Source organism: Parastagonospora nodorum (assembly GCF_000146915.1).
Source record: "Parastagonospora nodorum SN15 chromosome Unknown scaffold_7, whole genome shotgun sequence".
Lineage (NCBI taxonomy): Eukaryota > Fungi > Ascomycota > Dothideomycetes > Pleosporales > Phaeosphaeriaceae > Parastagonospora > Parastagonospora nodorum.
Window position 1 is genome coordinate 1,362,211 of NW_001884555.1, and position 19,447 is coordinate 1,381,657.

A 19,447-nucleotide genomic window follows, 5' to 3' on the forward strand; every position below is an offset into this window, starting at 1 on the left:
CAAGCCACGCGTAAATATATGAGAACGCCTTGCTCGCATCGAGATTGACTTCATGGCTCTGCGATTCTCGTAGGACACCTGTGTACATCATGGTATGCAGAATCCAGTCGATTTATAGAGGATTATTCACACCGTTTACAGAAAATCGCGTTCACTTGGTTGCTGTACTTCGCAGCATTTCAGGTTGCGTGGGCGCTGGACTTCGCAACGACCAGAGGCCCGTTCTTAGTCAACAATGCGACCCAAAGCGATATTACCATTAACGGAATATGGTATGGATGCGAAATGATGTTACAGTTCATGAAAGAATCTGACGACAATTCACAGGTACTCCCTCTCGAACTCCACCACGGATACCAATGCCATGGACCCCCTCAAAGACGCCAAGGCATGTACGCGTGATGCCGCCCTGATGGCACAAGCCGGGATCAACACGATATATGTCATGGCGATCGATCCCAAGGTCAACCATGATGACTGCTTTTCGATCTTCAATTCTGTCGGCATTTACGTCGTGGTTGTATTGCGTAAAGATGGCGTCTTTGGCACGAGCCAGGAGGACTTTGAGAAGTCCTACACCACTGAGTTCCTCAAGGGCATGTTCGAGGCTATCGATGCTGTCAAAGGCTATGATAATCTACTAGGTTTTGATCTCGGTGTGCATCCCACATACGCGGGTCCCATGTACAATACGTCAACAATATCATATGCGGATACGATGAAGATGTACCGAGTTTGTCTCTCTACCCTTTCATCCGATCAAACCAGCTGATTTGTACTGCAGGCATTTGTTCGCGACACAAAAGAATACATCGCACAGAACGCCGCCCGACCTATCTTAGTCGGCACCACGCTGCACCTGATCCGCAACGACGAACTCCTCGATGCGTCTTACCAGACTGAGTCGCATATGTACTACTTTTACTGCGGCGAAGCCAACGATCCATCCCGCTCCGATTACATCTCCTTCTACAACATCGGCTTCTTCGAGACCTCGCCCGTCGAAAAGCAAAACGCTTCCTACCAAAGCTACCAGAAAAAAGCCGAAAAATCACTAGTACCCACCTGGTTCAGCTACATGGGCATCTTCGACGAAGCCGACTACGTCGAATACGAGCTCCGCCCCGACCTCCTCAACGACACACTCTTCCTCTTCAACTCCTCGAGCCAACTCGTGCGCCCCAACGGCCTCTTCACGGGCGGCGTGCGCGTCAGCTGGACAAACACAAACATGGGCTGGAAAGTCCCCGGGAAAGCGAACTGGGGCCTAACCACCACAACCCCTAATGGCGACGTGCAACTCACGCCCAACTACGACGCTTTCCGCTCCATCATCGACCAAGTCAATCCGGGCTCCTGGCTCAGCGGCACGCAGCGCCCCGTCCAGCCCGGCCAGGAACGCGCGCGCTGCGACGCAAACGCAAAGCAGATGGCGAATAAAACGCTCATCTCGCTGAGCCAAAATGACGCGAATAACATCACGCTCGCGACGGATTGGGCGCTACCGACAAGGCCGCCGGGCGTGGATGCGATGATTGAGAATGGCGTCGGGGCAAAGACGGGGAGGATGGTGGATGTTACGGTGACGAGTGTGGCGTTTGCGGTGAGGGATAGTAAGGGTGGGGTTGTTACCGATTTGGCGTTGAAGCCGAGTAGTAGTCAGGCGAGGGGGCCGACAGGATCGGGAGCGGCGATTGGGATGCCTAAATCGAGCGGTGAGTTGAGTACGGGGGCGAAGGCGGGTGTGGGTGTTGGGGCGGGGGTTAGTGGTCTGGCACTTATTGGTGCGATGGGGTTCTTGTTATTGCGCAGACGAAAGAAGAGAAAAAGTGTTGGGGAGTCAGATGAGGCTGTTAAGAAGACGAAGGATGTAGATGGGTATCACAAGGCTGAGTTGGCGGCGGGACGGGAAGTTGAGAAACAGCAGGCTGAGCTTGATGCGAGCGGGATAGGTCCGCAGGAAGTCATGGCGAGTGAGAGGAAGTATGAGTTGTGTACTGCAGTTCAGCAAGAGCCGGTGGAGCTGCCGGTCACGGAGAAGCCGGTGGAAGCACCGGGACGATGAGGGAAGGTAATGTCTGAATCATTGTGACATGCATTTAGCACGAATCGGAATCTCTGCTTTCTTTCAGGAGTGTTTGCTACCTTTCGCTCCTTCTCATCTCTGAAGCTACGCACTATTGAATTCGCTGTCAGTTCTTGATTTATATCTCAGTGGTAGAGGTCGTCATCGAAGACGGATCCAAATTCGGTTCCACTTGCAAGTCCCAACGCAGACTGATTGTCCAAACTTGGATTTCCCTCCTATCCTGCCGAATCATCGAACTCGCCTGGCTTGAGATCGAGCTACTCTGTGACTTCCGCTGGTGCGTCCGCCATAAAAGCATGATAGTCGCGCTCGTCTCGAATGTATCTCAGTGCATCGGCCAAGAACTGAGGACAGCACTGATTCAGGTCCTTTTCGAATGTTGGCTTGGTATTGCAGAAGGCGCCTACGATCTTGTGGCGAAGGGAAGAATGTTCGGTGGTATGCTCGTAAACGTAGTTGATCGTACCGACAGTAAGCACCAGGTCGGAGTTAGCCTCGACTTCATTAAATAGTCCACTGCTCGCAGGGAAGTTATCAAGCGCGAAGATGCACAGCTTCACCAGAGCCAGACCCGTAGGAAGGGGGTGATTGGGAAAGAAGCTCTGGCTCTTCTTCCTGTTCAACCATGCAACGACGATGTCGAAGGTCTCGATGTCGCAGTCTTCGATCCTGACATAGGAACCTGCGCTGTCTTTCGTGGTGGTGTGCCGAGTGGGACCTTCTTCGTGGAGCAAGTTGTCGGAAACATAATAGTCCTTGAAAGCTGAAGTCTTGATAACTCGGAAGCGTGTGACGCCGACTAAGGCTCTGTTATCGTTAGTGGCTTACACTAGATGAGCGACAATCTAGGTAGACTTACGGAGCCTGCATAGCCGATGGTTTATTGTCGGTCGAAGTCGCCATGGTAGAAAGTGGTGTAGGAAGTGTGGAGCAAAATATATCGGAGCAGCGTCTTATATGATCGCCCTGCTAGCAAGATGACGGTGAAGGCAGCTTGAACCTCAACAATCAGATGCCAGGTAAAGCTCATAAGACAGAATATGAGGGTGAGACTGCACCTTGAGAAGGATGGCGCGATCACCTCCAAAACTCTGCACTAAACCCTAGGCCGTGGTCAAGTAACGAGCTCGGTAAGTTTCAAAACTCCTGTCGGAGGTCAAGCAAGCTCTGTGAAGTCAACGAAGTGAGCGGGAACGCAAATGCACTATTCACTGAAGCATGTATGATGTGCTGATTGGCTGGCTCTGTAGATGTACCATGTAATAATACTAGAGATGAGAGCAATTGGATTCTGTAAAGTACATTTTGAATATCTTAGTGGTGTACGCTGTACTGTCAAACTTGGCAAATTGACACCCCAAAGGTCGTGGGGCTTTGGACTCCTGCAGAAGGAGCTTATATGCTCTTTTTCCGTTTCCTTCCGGATGTGATCCTCTCGAGATCTGCCTTGTGCAACATGACGTCCGCGAGGAACGACTTTGGGTACCGCAAGAGCCTGTCGCGCGTGCTCAAGGACATGTCCTCTGAGCAGCAAAACGCCGTCAAGAAAGACCGATACAGCGATGAATTAGATGTAAAACATTCGCAGACGCAATTGGTAAGTACCGCAACACTTTTCGCATCGTGTTCTGCAAATATGAATCGCGGTTTGGCTTCCAAACATATCGTACTCGCATGCTCTGTTATGTATGTGACCAAAGATACGAACATCTGCGTGCGCAGAGTAATCAAATTGTTCTTGCAACAGAAAGCATAAAGCTGATATATCTGCAGTAATGTAGACCAGTCGAAAATGCCGAGTGCGAACAGCAGTGGATCCGAATCGCAAAGTTTGGCAGTAAACCACCTCACGAATAAGTGAAAGGTTTGAATCGCGACATTGGAGGTCTTGGTGACAAGTGTTTCGTCTGATTTCGTGGGGTTGAGGGTGGCCAAGAACTCGGGGACTTTGGATTTGAGTATGTTTCGAGCGATGTAGAAGACCTGGGGAGTATCGCCGTCGATGACGGTGATCTGGTCAACACCAGCCAAGATTCTTTGTGCATGTTAGTGTATCAGTAATCATATCATGGATATGAAACTTACGGTGCTTCAGGCTCGCTGGTCGTCTCGGCCATATCGAAGCAGGGTGTATTTGGGGAGGGAGTGAAGAGGTAGGTGGCAGTATTTATATGGCTCACGTTCGGGATCGTTGAGAGGGGTTTAAAGAAGCCCAGGTGAGCGACAGGAATTCCGATGGTAACGTGAGAGAAGCCGATTGACGGACAATAAAACTGAACATGAAATAGGCACAGCTCAGTGGGAGGCAGGGTGAGATCGTGCCCGAAAGAAGAAGGATGCAACTACATCTAAGAAACTGGACAGAAGCAGTCACAAGCTGCTCATTTTTTGCAGAGATGCCGTGTAACAAGTACTACTGACCGAGCTCGCAATCGATCAGTTTGCAATTAAGTTTAATGCTTCGATCACACCTCAAGCAAACATTACCATCACAAGCCCATGAGTATTTTGCGGAACATGAGAAGCACTTTGCAGTCAAATCGGCATTTTTTGACACAATAAGATAGAATTCCCAAGACCCAAGGAACAAGAGAAGAGTGCCTGCTTGTATCCTTGCATAGGAAAAACCTCCCGTAGACGTCTCTTGGAGACATTCGTGAAGTCGCATTGATATGAAATGCAGAGGATAGGAAATGGCCAAAATAGACTTGCTTCTCCAAAAAGCATGCTCGTTCACAACCACTGCCCAAGAATGGTGTTCAAACAAACTCAACCCAGTCCTCAAGTTTGACCATTTCGCGGAAGTGGTGACAGTGTCTGTCGAGTGGATGCCGGGATCCGAACTGTGAGCTCCCATGTGACCGCATCACCCCGACGCCTTCCTCTTTTTCTTTGGTAGCTCCTTTTCAGTGTGTTGTTGATCCACGTTCGTACCTACGACTCGCGCGGAATCTTGCTCACTGGTCGCAGCTCCAAGTTTCTGGACCATAACGTCGACAAAGAAGTGTTTTGGGTATCGTTTCAGATATTCCGACGGGTTTGACAAAATCAATCCGCCATTCAGACGAGATCCAAGAGAATGACGTGAAGCGGTGAATGTACCGGTACCCGCCGTGCAAAAGAGATCCACGAGAACGGCGCGAAGTGGTGAATGTACCGGTGTGTTGTCATAGACATAGGTGACATGGTCCGGTGGTGTGAAGAGTGCGATAGGAACATGATCGAGACTGCGCTTGACAGACATTGCCCGCTTCTGGATTTCATCGATCACAGCTTCGCGTAGTGTGGGAATGCCATAATTCTCGCCAAAGACATAGGCATGGGCCAAACACAACCATCGACAGATGTAAACCATTGGAGAGGAAGAGCCAGTTTTATCCTCCAGCCATTTCACGAAATGATCGAAAGCTTCGATTTGAACATCAGTGATTTCGACAGCGATTTGCTCAGCCTGTTTCGTGGGATCGACAGCGCTCATGAAACCGGGCGCTTTGGAGTCAAGTAGGTTGCGCGCGATGTAGAAGATCTGAGACTTGCAGCCTTCGATGACGGTGATTTGGACGATGCCGGCTAGGCGACTAAGCGTAGTTTAGTGACTTCAATATCAAGAATGTGACAGCGTACTTACGGAGCATGAGCGCTAGAATCGACGTTGATATTGCTCTCAGCCATATTTGACGATTGTGGTGGTGGAAGGAAAGGAAGCTGAGTAGTGGAGGGAGATCGGGATTTATAGACCTCACGCACACTGGCGCGGCACAGGTGAGAGCGATTAAAGGAAGCTGCGGTGAGTGATGGAAGCAAGACCCATCAGGCGAGAGAAGCCAGTAACAAAGGGCGAGACTGTAGACGATCTTTGGAGAGATGCAGAACGGCCGATGTCCAGCTCACGATCTGTGCTAGGTAAGTAGACGGTCTTCATCACGGCTGGTCGAACGAAAGAGTTACATGGCAAGGATTATATTGTAGAAATACACATTTTTGTTTGCTAGCCATTGTAGGTGCCTGTCGGATATGTTCCCCAAGCACAAAAGCACTTGCGGATCTTTGGACCCGGGCCTCAATCCGCCCGCTTCCTCTTCAAGCCCATGAGCTCGGCACGATACAAGTGAATTTGCAGGATACCCTCTGTTTCCGCACCAGTTCCTTTCGAAGCGGCTAGCTCCAATCGTCTGTGTGTCACCTCGACCAAGAACACACTTGGATAGCGGAGCAGTTTCTCACAAGTCAAGCGCTCCTCCATGTCTGCAGCACAGAAACTGTCGACCAGCAATTGACGTAGGGCTATGAAGTTACTGCGTTTTTTTTCGTCGTAGATAAATGCGATCTGTTTGCGTGGAAATTGGTTGCCGGTTGAGCGACACTTGGAAGAGTCATGCGGTTCGCGATGATCAATATACGCTTGCATGTAGAGTGCCAACTGAGTGAGTGAAGCGACTTGTAATATCCAGATGTTGTACTTGTATCCGAAGATGTAGGTGTTCAACATGGGCATGATCCTGTGCCAGGCTTCTGCAACATACTCCACATGCAGAGCATGTTTGCTCACTGTTTTCGCAACATCTTTGTCGGTAGTGATGAGCCACTTGACAAGGAAGTCGAAAGTCTCAATGTCAATGTCGTCGATCTCAATTGTTCGTTCGGGTCGCTTCAAGCCTTCCTTGCACGGCGGGGATTCGAGAAAGAGGGGTGCGTGAGTCTTCAGTAGAGCTTGAGCGATATAGTATGTCTTGGTCTTGTCGCCCTGAGTGATGTTGAACTGAAGCACGCCGGCTCGAGCACCAAGATAAGCTACAATCAGCTCGAGAATCTTAAGCCACAGAGTGGCAGTACTTACGGGACTGAAACGCCATCCATGATAACGTGATTGGCTTCGGCCATCGTGCAGTGGTTCTTGTCGTTGTAGACTTGGAGCTCAGAGCAGAACGAGGCTTACTATATAGATCATTCTAGCGCGACACGGGAGCAGGTGAGAGAAATTGTACCGCGATATCTCTTCGACCAGTAGGTACGTAGATAGCTAAAGTGAGAGACGGTAGGGCCACATCCTGCAACCTTGACCATAAGTGAACGACGATTATGAATGGCAATACATCCAGTCGGGTGAACTGAAATAGGCAGAGAACTCTCAACAAAGCTTTCTGGTTGCGCTGGATACACATGGTTATGTCACTTCAGTAAGATACAAGCTCGAACAGTGGGAATGCATAGCGTTGAATGCCGACCACACAAAATTAGAAGAAGTCCAATGTTCAAAATTCTAGCTGATAGCATAAGACAGAAGAGCAAAATAAAATATTTGGTTTGGGATGGATTCGCATAGCCCTCAAGTGGGCAGGACCCTGAACCGAACCATGGAAATGAAGGCCCCTCAACCATCTTCCGTGGCTCTCGCAGAGAGAATTAATCTCGTCAGAACCGAGCCACGATACTCACGAAGCAAATTTTGCAATACAAACGCAAAGTTACACTCCTTCTCTTTTCTTCCTTGCACATATTGCTCTCCTCCTATACAACACAATCACACTGTCAGATAGCGTGAAGAAACCAACATATCTAACCATGCCACCTCAAACCCCCTCAACGCTGTGCACACCAAGGTCCGTCTCCCCGTCTCCCTATTCTTCTCCCACTAACCTCCCTCAGCGCCGCCTCCCGCATCGACCCCAGAATGACAATTCTCAGGGTCGGCTCAACACGCTACACCCTCAACACAGCCATGCTTTCGCTCCATTCTACCATGCTACGCGACTCTATCAAGGAGGAAGAATCAGGAATACTCCTCTGTCCAGACTGGTGGGACGTCGGAGCGTGTAAGCCCCCTCCCTTCCACCTCTAGTATTTTGAGTTAATGCGCAGCAGTCGACGTCTTCATCGACTGGATCTACACCCGCAGATTCCCCAGCACATACCGCCCCTGGGGCATCGAGCCGCCGCAGCCCCTCGACGGCGACGCTTGTGTTCGCATCTACATTTTTGCTTGGCAAATCGACGCCTCGGAGCTCCGCGCCGCCATAGAGTGCAAGGCAGTATCCTTCTTCGTGCAGAATGACTACTACGCCCCCTTCGACACGGTTAATCTTGCATTCTCTGCGTTGCCGCATGAGCATGTGATGCTGGAATTGCTGGTCGATGCGCATTGTCGCTCGTTTAGGGACGATGCGCAGGGGAAGTGGGAGATGCAGCAGGAAAGCAAATTGCCGGGTAAGTTTTTGGTAGGGGTGATGAGGAGGTATGCGAGGGTGGGGGCGAGGAAGGAACTGAGGGCGTCTGACTATCTTGGACATCGGAGTGTTAAAAAGAGGAAGAGGTGGGAGGAGGAGGAGGCGGTGGAGAGTGTTGAGTCAGGCGATGGAGAATAAGGGATTTGTGAATGAAGATGGTGTTGACCGTGGTAATTATTGGAGAGTTCGGTTGGTGTCTAGAAGATTCTGAATCGTTCAAGAGGGATTGTGCATGCCTTCGTGTCGTGGAAATGTAGTTTTTACTTTTGCGAAATCGTCGTCAATATCGATACTGGTAACTTACGTAGTAGAAAGAGAATTCATACGCCATTGGCCCAATACGTTTTTTCCTAGTCACTCAGCCCCGCTTCCCTAACAACCCCCTCAACTCCCTATCATTATCACTCCTCTCTGTCCCGGCTTCCTCCACCCTCTCCTTCTCCGCCTTCTCCCTCTTCTCCTTCTCCAACCTCTCCTTCCGACTCCTCGCGACATCGCCCATCAGTGCCTCCTTAAACGTGCCTCGATCGTCATCCAGTCTCTCCGCCATGCCGTGTCTCCGCATGCTCTCCTTGTGCCATGAAATCTGGCCGCCGTCGGCTTCGCGATGTTTTTGCGCATTGAGTTTTGCGGCGCGGATCGATGTGCGGGCGTATACAAAGAGGAGGGATGCCATGGTGAAGGCTGCCAAAGGAGCCATTATGGTGCGCCCATTGACGATACCCTTGTTGCGGTGCAGGCGGTTGGTGCTGGCCTTGGGAACTTCGGAGAGGCCATCGGCGGCTTTGGGCATGGAGAGTCTGCCGCCCATTTTGGAGGTTGAGAAAGGTTGGGAATTGATTTGAGGGGTGGTGGAGGTCAAAGTGAATCGGGGTTCGAGGTGTGGATGTGATAATGCGGTATGGCTTCACGGTATCGTATGATCGTTTGCTATGTGCCCCACAAGGTCGTGGATAGCTCGAATGTGCTCAATGGTGATCATGCTGTCTGTATTAGCTAGTATAAATATAGCCACGCGTGGTTGTATCTACAATTGGGTATGTTGGTAGCTCACGCGAGCTGGTGGTGTGCATGTGGTGAACTATAATCGATGAGGTAATGTCCGCGGCGGTGCCGAATGCGGTAAGGCGCAAGGAACCGGCGCAGGCCGAGGCTTCATCCCACCATTCGTCATCAACGAGCTTCGAAAAGTCGGCTTTCAATCCAAATCAATTTTCTTGACGCGCACACTTCCGACGCGTCCGGTGTGTTGAACAAGCTACACACCGATCTCACTCTACTATTCGCTCTCTAACAAGCCGCTTCTTTGACAGTTCCGAGCTTCTGAAAGCAAAACAGTCCAGGCCGTAGAGCTGGGCTTACTAACATCCAATTGACCATTACATTCTAGCTGCATTTGCGTCATTCTATAAGTAGAGCTTAGCACCCCACTTCGCGCTCTAATGCGCAGAACATTTGTCTGTAGGCTACGAGCTCTGTCACCGAGTCTCTGTTATACTGCCCCACCATCCGCCGCAAAGAGCTTCCTTGCACGATCCCACTTCATTCCTACCTCACGAATAACCGTGGCGTCTTCCCGACTGTCGAACCTCTCGTCCCACTTCTCTACCACCACCATTATGTCTTCAGCCACCAAGGAGTGCGACTACCTCGTGCTAGGTATCGGCAGCGGCGGTATTGCCTCTGGTCGACGAGCAGCCAAGCACGGCGCCAAAGTCATCGCGGTCGAATCGAGTCGGTACGGTGGTACTTGTGTAAACGTCGGATGCGTGCCAAAGAAGGTGACCTGGAATGCGGCTGCGGATTGCAGAGACGTTCAAGGACGCGTCTGCATACGGTTTCCAAGTCAGCGGGGCACCAGAGTTCGACTGGCCATACTTCAAGAAGAAGAGGGACGCTTATGTGAAGCGCCTCAATGGCATCTACGAGAACAATCTCAACAAAGACGAGATTGAGCATTTCCGCGGAAGGGCCAAGTTTGTCGGAAAGGACGAGGTCGAGGTTGACCTGCATGATGGCGGCGTTCAGCGCATCAAGGCGAAGCATATCCTGATCGCAACCGGCGGGCGACCGAAGCTACCAGAAATTCCTGGAAAAGAGCTTTGTATTAGCAGTGATGGCTTCTTCGACCTCGAGAAGTTGCCCAAGAGCATTGCAACCAGCGGTGCCGGATACATTGGTGTCGAGATGACCGGTATGCTCCACGCGCTGGGCTCAAAGACTCACTTCTTCATCCGCGGTGACAAGCTTCTCCGCACCTTCGACCCCATGATCCAGGACGCTGTGACCAAGGAATACGAGCGTCAAGGCATCAACCTCTACAAGGGCTCTCAGATCACCAAGGTCGAAGACATCGGCAACGGCTTGAAGCGCGTAACATACCAAGAAACCGAGTCGAAGAAAGGAGTCTACTGTCGAAGTTGAGGAGGGTCCCTATTCGCGACTGGTCGCGTGCCTGAAATTGAAGACCTCAAAGATCAAGGACTTTGGCATCAAGCTCAACGACAAAAACCACATCGTCACGGACGACTACCAGAACACTTCGCTGCCCAACATTTACGCGATTGGTGATGTCTGTGACCGCGGTTTCGAGCTCACCCCCGTCGCCATTGCTGCTGGCCGTCGCCTTTCTGACCGCCTCTTTGGCAACCAGCCCGACGCTCGTCTCGTATACGAAAATATCCCCTCGGTCGTATTCTCGCATCCTGAAATCGGCTCCATTGGTCTCACCGAGCCTGAAGCGCGCGAAAAGCACGGCGACCAAGTCAAAGTGTACAAGACGGAATTCAGCGGCATGTACTTTGCCATGATGGACCCCGAGCACAAGCAGCCGACGGCATACAAAATCGTCTGCATCGGCAAGGAAGAGAAGGTCGTCGGCCTGCACATCCTGGGCCAGGCAAGCAGCGAGATCCTCCAGGGATTCGGCGTCGCGATCAAAATGGGCGCAACAAAGAAAGACTTCGACAACTGTGTGGTACGTACCCTAAATCCCCTACACTTTTTGCTACCACACCTCCGCGCGCGCGCATGCAATGCCGGCAGCGGAGGAGTATTGTTTGTTGGGTTGCGGGGAACCATCAGCGCTAACATTCCCTTTCTCGTAGGCTATCCACCGCGTGTCTCCGCCGAAGAATTGGTACGTGTATTTTTAACCCCCCCGACAAGAGCACTAACTGCTCCGTATCACACCTGCTAACGAATGCGTGCACATCAGGTTACGATGACCTAGTCAATATGCTACCGCGGTGATCGCGTATAGATTAGATGTAGACCGGGTCTAAATAATCGAACCATGTTTAACGTAACGCGATATTGAAAATCAGCGTCGCAAACAGTGAGATGTCGAGTCGTGAAGCAAAGCAAAGTATTGCCCCTTTTTCCTTTTCGTCTGTCGGTGGGAAGACTTTTTCTCTCCCCGCGTCGACGTTTGTGCAGCGTTGAATTATGTTTTTTTTTTGCTATCGCACCAACCCCACACATTGTCAGTCAGTGCTTATGCACGACCAGCGTTCGTGAGGGCGTTTAAGCCACTCCCGTTGTCACTTTCCTAATGCGACGATTAGCTTTCCGTCGCCACTTGTGCATGCTCGGTGCGTGTGCATGTACCACCGGTTGTATTCCTGCGCTGCTGGATGTCGAGTCGGTGGTCGGATGAGCGGAGGCACGCGGGAGTGCCGACGTCGTGTGAAGGGGCGATCTTGATGCAGGCGCTGGAAGTGATTGACATGCGCGGGTTTGGGAGGTGGTTCGGCTTATGGGGTGTGACAGCTGCGGGAGTGCCGACGTCGTGCGATGCGGCGATCTTGGATGCAAGGCCCAGAGTCATTGGCAAGCTTGACTATGGCAACGACTTTGGCAATGTGTGTTTACTTGCGTGCTGCGATATGTTAATAATGAGTGAAGACTTTCTCTTACCAGACTGAGTGTCTCCTCGTTGGGCAGGAAACATTGCTTGTCCCGCGACTCGACACACTTGACTGCTGCTGATGTTCTGAAAGATGCAAGTCAGTACATCTGCTTGCCATGTAGATCGTATCAAGATGGAGACGGTGATGCTCAAGCCATGACTGGTGTAGGAGGAGCTTCTTCGACTATTGGCATGCACATGACGGTCTCGCCTTGATGCACATAGCCGTATGGACGTCTCAGAGTCGTAATTTTGCCCTGTCTCAACTAGCTGAACAGAATGATAGACACTGCACCACATCTGAATATCAAGAAAGGATGAGCAACTCTCACCACCCCTACCAACACACGACTCAGCTCGAAAATTTTCTCCAAATCCACGCGAGTGCAAATCTCTCGTGCCTGGGGAAGATCGCTTGCTGGCAGAGTCATGATTCCCTCAAGCGCCTCTGCTGCATTTGCGCTCACACAGCTGATAGCTGTCAGATCCACTGACCAAGTGCATGTCATGCATACGGCGGATCCGACAGTGGCAATACCTGCCAGTCCTCCTGTCGTGTGCACACCCAAGCAGCCACCCAGATGCCCATGCGAACGCTGTCATCCTGCTTCAGGGGCAATAAAAGCATCCAGCGCCTTCGTGCGTACGTACGTACGTGTGCCCATCCTTGTGCCGACAGCTACGTGGCATCCCTTGTCCTCCAGGCTGCCCTTCCCATCACCAGCATGCCGATGACAGTGCTCAACCAAAGCATGGGCAAGCGGCGCCGTTGTTCCACCGCCAGTACCCGCCTTCAGTAATCCGCGGGCGTGGCTCCCCAATAACGCGTGCAGGAGTGGAGTCTGGAGGAACTGAATTTGCAAGCGAGATATGGCAGTGCGTCGAGACGAGAGCGATACGCCCGTAGGAGTACCGTTACGAAGAGAGGGCAGTGTCCTCCCCTGGACCGGGTTGGTGTTTGCTATCGCGATCCTTGGCCGTGGATACGCTGTGCTTTGGCGCTGGGATCGTGGGTGATGGGTGTCTGGAATGGGCGGCGTGGTCCAGTGTCCATGCGTGATGTGATGACTGGCAGAAGCAGGATCCGTCTGTGAATGCAGTGGCTCGACTGCACTGCACTGTCCATGCAGAAGGATAACGAAACTTGCCGGTGCATCAGCACGTGTGCCTTGGGCATCGTTGTGCCAGTTACTAGCCCAACTCCCACGCATTTGACTAACCACGAGCACTGGAAGCGCCAGTAGGCCTGTGTCTCGCGGTCTTTCCCACTGTCTGGATGCGGTCGCTGGACGCTGCTCCAAGCTCTCCGGCGAACCATAAACCATGAACCATGGAGTGTTAACCCTCAAGGGCGTCGGGAACATGACTGAGTAGTGATGCCAGTGCACAGTGCATGAGCATATGTCGTGCATGTCGCCTGTGTTTCCACCGCCTGGAGGAAGCAACCGTGCAGAGTGACAGCTCACCATGTCATCCTGATGCTCGGGGGTCACGATGGTTCGGCGGTGACTGCTCAGTGAGCATGCACCAGCAGCGCCCTGGCAGTCCTCGAAATCCCACAGCGCCTGCATTAGCTGCCTCTCCACCGTCTGAACCAGCGTCAACCTGCACCGTCCATGCAAACCTGCTGCTCAACCAACCACCCTCCCTTGCCTCGCCGGTCTTGAGTTTTCAAAGAGTTTGGTTTGGTTCCACCGTCCATGCTTCTCCAGGCTTCCTGCCATCTCGCCTGCGCTGCTCGTCTCGCAACCAACCACAGCAAGTCCATCATCGGTGAGTAAGCTCAGTCTGAGGCAGTGCAATCCCCACTGTCCAAGCTCGCCCATCTCCACGGATCACCACGGTATTTGAATGCCGAGACGAGTCACGCATCCCAACGGTCCTTGACCTCTTTGATCCACGTCCGAAGGCAATCCTCAACGGTCGTGTAAACCTGCTTGCTCCAGGTCGATCCGCTCCACTGCTGGTCTGTGGGGTTTCGAAGGGAGGCTCGCATCGATCCTGCTGTGGCTCGTGATGGCAAGGCTTACGGCCGTCGGGATGGGGCTTCAATTGGGAAGGCAGTGTGGTTTCGTGAACTGGCATGGCAAGTTTTTGCATGCTGGGGTCGGTTTACAGACCGTTGCGATTGGGACAAGCTGGCATCCGAACGAACAGACGGTGTGTCGTCAAAGTCACATACCTGCGCAGTTTGTCATACCAGGATGTGAGAAAACCGTTGAGCTCGGTACTACTTGCCATGCGTTTCCACAGTTCACAGACCAGCAACCCGTGTTTTGACAGCTCACACATCAAGTTTCGTTAAACTCACATACGCAATTCCAGTTCAGCTCGAGCGTTGTGACAACCAGGGTGTGAGCAAAACCGTTGAGAGCTCGGATACTTACTCCTTATGCGTTTCGAAGAACTCACAGCCGAGTTTCGTCAATTGCACACTCCAAGTCTCATCTCGTCAATTCACACATCAAGTTTTGTCAAGTCACATCACATGTCTCGACAATTCACGCTCCTCATACTCACATGACCAAGTTTTTCTCATACATACCAACGCTCGAGCGTCTGTCATACCAGGATACTAAAACCGTTGAGCTCGGTTCTCGCGTCACAGAGCTCCTTGCGCGCTCGGTCACACTAGCCTACCGTGCTCTAACCTTACCTCCCTTCTAGAAAGTCGTTCATGGGGTTTGGTGTGCAGCTAGACTAGCTCAAATCACATGGCACCCAACTCCTCCCATGATCGACCCTTATTACCCGTTAAGACGGCGAACATCATCTAGAATAGCCGTAGAATGCAAGTGCGCCATGATCGCTGCTGGATGCGCAGCATCGCAGGCCCTCTCACGCGCGCGCCCAACTCCCCATACTTGCTTGCATCAAAACGTGGGAGAATCTCACACCAAACCTATCCGCCTTGCCCAGTCTTCAAAAATCTCACTGATTCCATTCGTCCCACGTGCTACCAATTGAAAATGCCGCACAGAACCCCCCCTGTCAGTTGATTTAATCCCAGCCAATATACACCAGTATTAAACACCCATGAGCCTGGATGAAACATATAGGCCAAACCGCGCGCACTAATCCCCTTCCTTTCGCTTTCGGATCGGTCCGGAATTCAGAGCTGCTCATGTCATTGTCACGTCAAGCTGTCAGGACGGGAAAGAAGAAAAAGTCGAGGGCCCGCTGTCATGGATTGCGGAAATGAAGGCAACCGGGTGCTTTCCTCGGTGCGTGCTGAGTGGTACGATTCCAAGAAATGTTATAGTTGAACTGTGGGGGGTCGGCCGGCCGTACTGCTGGTGATCGTACGCGCCCATCGCAGCGGGACAAGCGCGATAAGATAGCGGACACGATGTGTGAGGATGTGAGGGCTCAACGACCATCCATAGCACCACCATCTCTGTCGTCGCGCTCGCATCGTCACTGCGGCGTCGCACCGCGTTTCTCCTTGGTGGGATATCCCCCTTGGTAGCAGTGGCAGCAGCAAATGCCCTGCATTGATTATCCAAATGCTTCTTTCCCCGCGGTTCGCTTTCGACGTGCAGCATCGCGGGGTGCAGGCTAATCTGGAAGCCAGGAAGAAGCGAGCCGGGAAATATGTAACCTCACCATTATTGCGCAACAGCATGCGACAGAAAAACAAGCGAGACATGCACGCCAGCCCACCCTAACGGAAAAGTGTCCGATGAAGTTGTAAAGTGATATGTGGCGAAGGACAACTGGGGCCCGGTCTCGCGCGCTTCTGCGACGAAAAAAAAATCTGGCAAAAGAGTCCAAGCTTGTAATTACCGGTCTGTGAGGTAGCCTCGCGTAGCTGAAGGAGGGACCCTTCCATACCGTAGCTTCCTTCACACCGTATCGCGGGCTTGTTATCGTGAAACTCGGAGCTTTCTCCGACAGGCCACCGCCGACTTTATGAAATGACGTTCCAGACGGGGGTCGTTGCGAACGAGTGGGCACCTTATGTGCGATCATATACCCTTCTAGAATATCGTGCGAAGGAGAAGAGCCGCACTCGGGGCTTACCAGTACAGGGTCGGAGCGACTTGGCCCGGCAGATGTGTCCCTGACAGCCATCGATTCAAGTTGGCGATGGGCGACGCAACTTGAGAAATCAACTTTTGATTGTTGTTTGTTTAGCGACATTTGATGTCTAGTTTCGAGGATCATGTGGCGGGGGTATCCTTTCGTCAAGACTTGCCCTTCGCAAGTTCATGCCTTATGCGCCCTGCTGGCTTATCTGGGGTATTCATTTGAAGCGTGTAAGCACGGCTACATTTACCGGGCTAACGGCATGCAATGCGTGATGGATGCCAGGATTCAAGCTTGGACGCGAACACGAATCGCGGCTCGTTTGTGTGATCCATGGACCTTGACCTGCATCTTGCATGCAGCGCGTCCAAAAGAGGCAAGCCTTCTGCAGCTCCGATGTGCGCGGCACGCCTTCTGTAATGAGAGGTCGTTCCGGGCCTATTCCGGGTTATGCGTGGTGTGGATGACCTGCAACGTAGCTTGTATCAATATCTGTGAAAGTGCTGTGGACATTGCGCGAATTGGTGTGATGCATAGCTGGCATGATGCAGCTGGTGACAGTAATATTGTACAAGATTGCTAGTGTTTGCGGCCGTGATGATCATCCATGTCCTTGTGCGCCTTGAGACCGCCCAAATGGTCCTATTGCGCCGCGCTGGTATCCGACATCTCCCGCGCTTGTGACTCGAGTCATGGTATCCCAAATGGGTGATGTCGATGTCGTTACAGTATTTAGAAGAATTAGAAAAGAGAAACTGAAATGACAATCCTGCCGAAACCAATGCGAAATTTTAGGCTCGTCACTGCCGATCGGCATGACGAGGAATATGCCACCGTGCTTGTTGACGAGGAAGCGATCTTGAAAGGATCTAGCCACTCTGGCCACCCAAGAAGTAATCCAATTCACTGGGCCCACCACGGCTAACTTCATTCTCTGCAAGCTGTTCCAATAAACTCAGGAAGGGGTCCTTGCTGTCAGGGTCTGTGTGTACTGATGCGCCTGACGTGCTTCCTGCACCCGGGGTCGGCTGTTGGTCGTATGGCGTAGGCATGTTCAGCATGGGATCGAAATGGGTTGCTGACTTGTCTTGACCGGAGAGATTTGCCGTTCGCGGCACCGGGGACGGCGCGAGACTTGCGAATTGTGGTAGTGGTGAGAATGAAAAGTTCGGGCTGAATGGCATGGTCAGGCCAGAGCCGCTCGTGTTTGGAAGGTTCAGGGATCCGTGGTTAGGTGGTGGGGTGTACGGCGGTACCGAATGTCCGGCGGGAAGGTTGGCCTTAGTCTCGCCGGGACTGGCATTCGAATTGCTGTCTGAGGTGCCAGCATCCGAAGGTCTAGATTTACGAATGACGGGTGGGTGGGTTGCTGATGTTGGTGTGGGCAATGGGGGAGGCTGCGATTGGGTTGAGATCTTCGAGGCCGCGGTCGATCGTCGCTTCTTGTTCGGGTGGCCATTGGAGTACTGTCGATGTTGTGACGGAAGAGATCGCGGCTGGAAGTTCTGGCTGCTGCCGACAATGCCACTGCTCATGTACATATTATTACGCTGCTCAATATTGTAGGTTGCAAGACTGTGGATTATTAGCTTTAGACAAAGCAGGGACAGTTATCGTCCTACCTGTCGTGGATAGATTCAAGTGGAATATCAAGAAACGTAACATGAGCCCCATCAAAAATCTGGCCGGGATACCTGTCGAAAAAGTCCTCGAGCTGGAAGACTGGTGCGTAGCGCATGGGGTTACTGGCCAAGGATTTAACGAGCTCAGTGTGACACCCGTAGATCGTCTGTAGTGTGTCCCGTTGATGCTGTACGCCGGCCCAGATGCAACGTAGCTCAGACAGCTGCTGCATCTCGCGCGACAAGAATTCCGCGCTGACCGAGAACACCTCGCCTTCTCTTCCTGGATAATGTGCGCCATGCACGTGAATTGTTCCCGCTGTGCTCAAGCAATAGCCGACAAAAGCTGGCCAATCTATAATAGAAGAAGCGCCCCCTATCTCGACTAGCTCCGCAATGGCGTTCGCATGTAGGAAGCATAGATTCGTGGCCTCGATTTGCCAGGGTTGATGCTGGGAGGTGCTGGATAGCTCTGCTAGGTCAACCGGTAGAAAGGGGCGGTATATGAGGCAGTGGATGAGGTGGTAAACGAGCTTGCTGAGGACCAAGATAACGCTGTCCGGTTGGCCAAAAAGAGCTTCGATCGACGTAAAAGTGTCCTGAGTGTCGGAGGCCCATATGTCAAGCTCCTGTCGTATCTTGGATAGGGTGGATAGCGAGTGCCATGGGAAGTGCGAGTCGCCCTTGACGCCACCGGCTGCGAGGTAACGATTGGTGATGCCCAGGATCCTCGCTATACCGATCAGCATACCCATACTCCCTTGTCCACCTTTTCCAGCACCGCCCAAGTACTGTAGATTGCAGCCGCTCGGAAAATAGTCTCCTTCTAGTGGCATTGCACCGGGGTGCAGCTGCCAGCTGGGAAGACGAAGCACAATGCATTCATCCGCAACCAATGACGGGCGCTTGGAGCCGGTTGCAGAAAAACGATCCATGAGGTAGCAAGACCAGAAGAGTCGACGTCGGCCTTCTCGCTCGGCGGGGGTGACTTTCATGCCAGCCGGCAGTTCGCGATGCAGGTCCAGTGCGATGGCCATGCTGATTGCAGAAGCTGGGGAAGGGAGTTAGCGCAACGCCAACGTCGGATGTCGCTAGGCACCTACTAAGCAGCATGAAAGTCTTCTTCCCTTTGCCTAATTGAAAGCTCGCTTGGGAAAGCAGCATCAGCGTCTGCAGGGCCTCAATGGACGGCTCGTCAATATCGAGCTCTAACCGGGCGCGGCGCGCATACTCCTGGCCGATCTGGACAGCCGAGGCGTATCCTCCGAACTGGGGTGCATATCTGGAGAAGGAGGATTAATAGCAGTCGCTATAAGGCAGGGGTGGCGAAGTATTACCTGGCGCCGACAGCGTATATCGCGTAGGCTAAGTGGCCCGGCAGCTGATTGGCCTGGAGTCGCTGTCTGGTAGTGGCTTCATCAAGAATGTAGTACGGCTTGCCGTGTATTCTGGCAAAGTACGTGTCGAGCAGTAGCTCGGGAGAAAGTGGTGGTGCTGATACACTGGCGGATCGTCAGCAATGTCACCGCTCCACAAGGGCAGCAGTGAGCGGCGCACCTAGGCTCAACCGGCG

General features: G+C 52.3%; 14 protein-coding genes across 14 annotated transcripts; 4 read left to right on the plus strand and 10 right to left on the minus strand.

Moving 5' to 3' along the window:
* Window positions 1-89: 89 nt before the first annotated feature.
* SNOG_05411 (hypothetical protein) lies at window positions 90-2,065 on the plus strand (the record flags this gene model as incomplete). Its single annotated transcript, XM_001795765.1, has 4 exons — window positions 90-92; window positions 142-272; window positions 328-656; window positions 843-2,065. The coding sequence occupies 4 exons, from the start codon at window positions 90-92 to the stop codon at window positions 2,063-2,065; spliced, it is 1,686 nt and encodes a 561-aa protein (XP_001795817.1).
* Window positions 2,066-2,346: 281 nt separating this feature from the next.
* Window positions 2,347-2,992, minus strand: SNOG_05412 (hypothetical protein; the record flags this gene model as incomplete). The annotated part of the gene is made up of 2 exons (XM_001795766.1): window positions 2,347-2,896; window positions 2,949-2,992. 2 exons carry the CDS (start codon window positions 2,990-2,992, stop codon window positions 2,347-2,349), a joined length of 594 nt encoding a protein of 197 aa, XP_001795818.1.
* Window positions 2,993-3,545: 553 nt separating this feature from the next.
* On the plus strand, window positions 3,546-3,930 carry SNOG_05413 (hypothetical protein; the record flags this gene model as incomplete). The annotated part of the gene is made up of 2 exons (XM_001795767.1): window positions 3,546-3,686; window positions 3,871-3,930. 2 exons carry the CDS (start codon window positions 3,546-3,548, stop codon window positions 3,928-3,930), a joined length of 201 nt encoding a protein of 66 aa, XP_001795819.1.
* A 6-nt stretch (window positions 3,931-3,936) lies between these two features.
* On the minus strand, window positions 3,937-4,206 carry SNOG_05414 (hypothetical protein; the record flags this gene model as incomplete). The annotated part of the gene is made up of 2 exons (XM_001795768.1): window positions 3,937-4,102; window positions 4,175-4,206. 2 exons carry the CDS (start codon window positions 4,204-4,206, stop codon window positions 3,937-3,939), a joined length of 198 nt encoding a protein of 65 aa, XP_001795820.1.
* Window positions 4,207-4,955: 749 nt separating this feature from the next.
* On the minus strand, window positions 4,956-5,761 carry SNOG_05415 (hypothetical protein; the record flags this gene model as incomplete). Its single annotated transcript, XM_001795769.1, has 2 exons — window positions 4,956-5,667; window positions 5,718-5,761. 2 exons carry the CDS (start codon window positions 5,759-5,761, stop codon window positions 4,956-4,958), a joined length of 756 nt encoding a protein of 251 aa, XP_001795821.1.
* Window positions 5,762-5,861: 100 nt separating this feature from the next.
* On the minus strand, window positions 5,862-6,085 carry SNOG_05416 (hypothetical protein; the record flags this gene model as incomplete). The annotated part of the gene is made up of 2 exons (XM_001795770.1): window positions 5,862-5,983; window positions 6,067-6,085. 2 exons carry the CDS (start codon window positions 6,083-6,085, stop codon window positions 5,862-5,864), a joined length of 141 nt encoding a protein of 46 aa, XP_001795822.1.
* Window positions 6,086-6,149: 64 nt separating this feature from the next.
* Window positions 6,150-6,970, minus strand: SNOG_05417 (hypothetical protein; the record flags this gene model as incomplete). The annotated part of the gene is given in 3 exon segments (XM_001795771.1): window positions 6,150-6,737; window positions 6,757-6,799; window positions 6,927-6,970. 3 exon segments carry the CDS (start codon window positions 6,968-6,970, stop codon window positions 6,150-6,152), a joined length of 675 nt encoding a protein of 224 aa, XP_001795823.1.
* Window positions 6,971-7,760: 790 nt separating this feature from the next.
* Window positions 7,761-8,451, plus strand: SNOG_05418 (hypothetical protein; the record flags this gene model as incomplete). Its single annotated transcript, XM_001795772.1, is given in 3 exon segments — window positions 7,761-7,902; window positions 7,949-8,293; window positions 8,309-8,451. 3 exon segments carry the CDS (start codon window positions 7,761-7,763, stop codon window positions 8,449-8,451), a joined length of 630 nt encoding a protein of 209 aa, XP_001795824.1.
* A 220-nt stretch (window positions 8,452-8,671) lies between these two features.
* SNOG_05419 (hypothetical protein) lies at window positions 8,672-9,124 on the minus strand (the record flags this gene model as incomplete). Its single annotated transcript, XM_001795773.1, has 1 exon — window positions 8,672-9,124. One exon carries the CDS (start codon window positions 9,122-9,124, stop codon window positions 8,672-8,674), a length of 453 nt encoding a protein of 150 aa, XP_001795825.1.
* An 808-nt stretch (window positions 9,125-9,932) lies between these two features.
* SNOG_05420 (hypothetical protein) lies at window positions 9,933-11,512 on the plus strand (the record flags this gene model as incomplete). Its single annotated transcript, XM_001795774.1, has 3 exons — window positions 9,933-10,051; window positions 10,164-10,686; window positions 10,718-11,512. 3 exons carry the CDS (start codon window positions 9,933-9,935, stop codon window positions 11,510-11,512), a joined length of 1,437 nt encoding a protein of 478 aa, XP_001795826.1.
* A 297-nt stretch (window positions 11,513-11,809) lies between these two features.
* Window positions 11,810-12,142, minus strand: SNOG_05421 (hypothetical protein; the record flags this gene model as incomplete). The annotated part of the gene is made up of 2 exons (XM_001795775.1): window positions 11,810-11,863; window positions 11,894-12,142. 2 exons carry the CDS (start codon window positions 12,140-12,142, stop codon window positions 11,810-11,812), a joined length of 303 nt encoding a protein of 100 aa, XP_001795827.1.
* Window positions 12,143-12,372: 230 nt separating this feature from the next.
* Window positions 12,373-13,947, minus strand: SNOG_05422 (hypothetical protein; the record flags this gene model as incomplete). The annotated part of the gene is made up of 4 exons (XM_001795776.1): window positions 12,373-12,434; window positions 12,573-12,694; window positions 12,875-13,828; window positions 13,919-13,947. 4 exons carry the CDS (start codon window positions 13,945-13,947, stop codon window positions 12,373-12,375), a joined length of 1,167 nt encoding a protein of 388 aa, XP_001795828.1.
* A 140-nt stretch (window positions 13,948-14,087) lies between these two features.
* On the minus strand, window positions 14,088-14,464 carry SNOG_05423 (hypothetical protein; the record flags this gene model as incomplete). The annotated part of the gene is made up of 3 exons (XM_001795777.1): window positions 14,088-14,191; window positions 14,254-14,324; window positions 14,406-14,464. 3 exons carry the CDS (start codon window positions 14,462-14,464, stop codon window positions 14,088-14,090), a joined length of 234 nt encoding a protein of 77 aa, XP_001795829.1.
* A 2,657-nt stretch (window positions 14,465-17,121) lies between these two features.
* Window positions 17,122-18,911, minus strand: SNOG_05424 (hypothetical protein; the record flags this gene model as incomplete). The annotated part of the gene is made up of 2 exons (XM_001795778.1): window positions 17,122-17,827; window positions 17,947-18,911. The coding sequence occupies 2 exons, from the start codon at window positions 18,909-18,911 to the stop codon at window positions 17,122-17,124; spliced, it is 1,671 nt and encodes a 556-aa protein (XP_001795830.1).
* Between the last annotated feature and the right edge of the window lie 536 nt (window positions 18,912-19,447).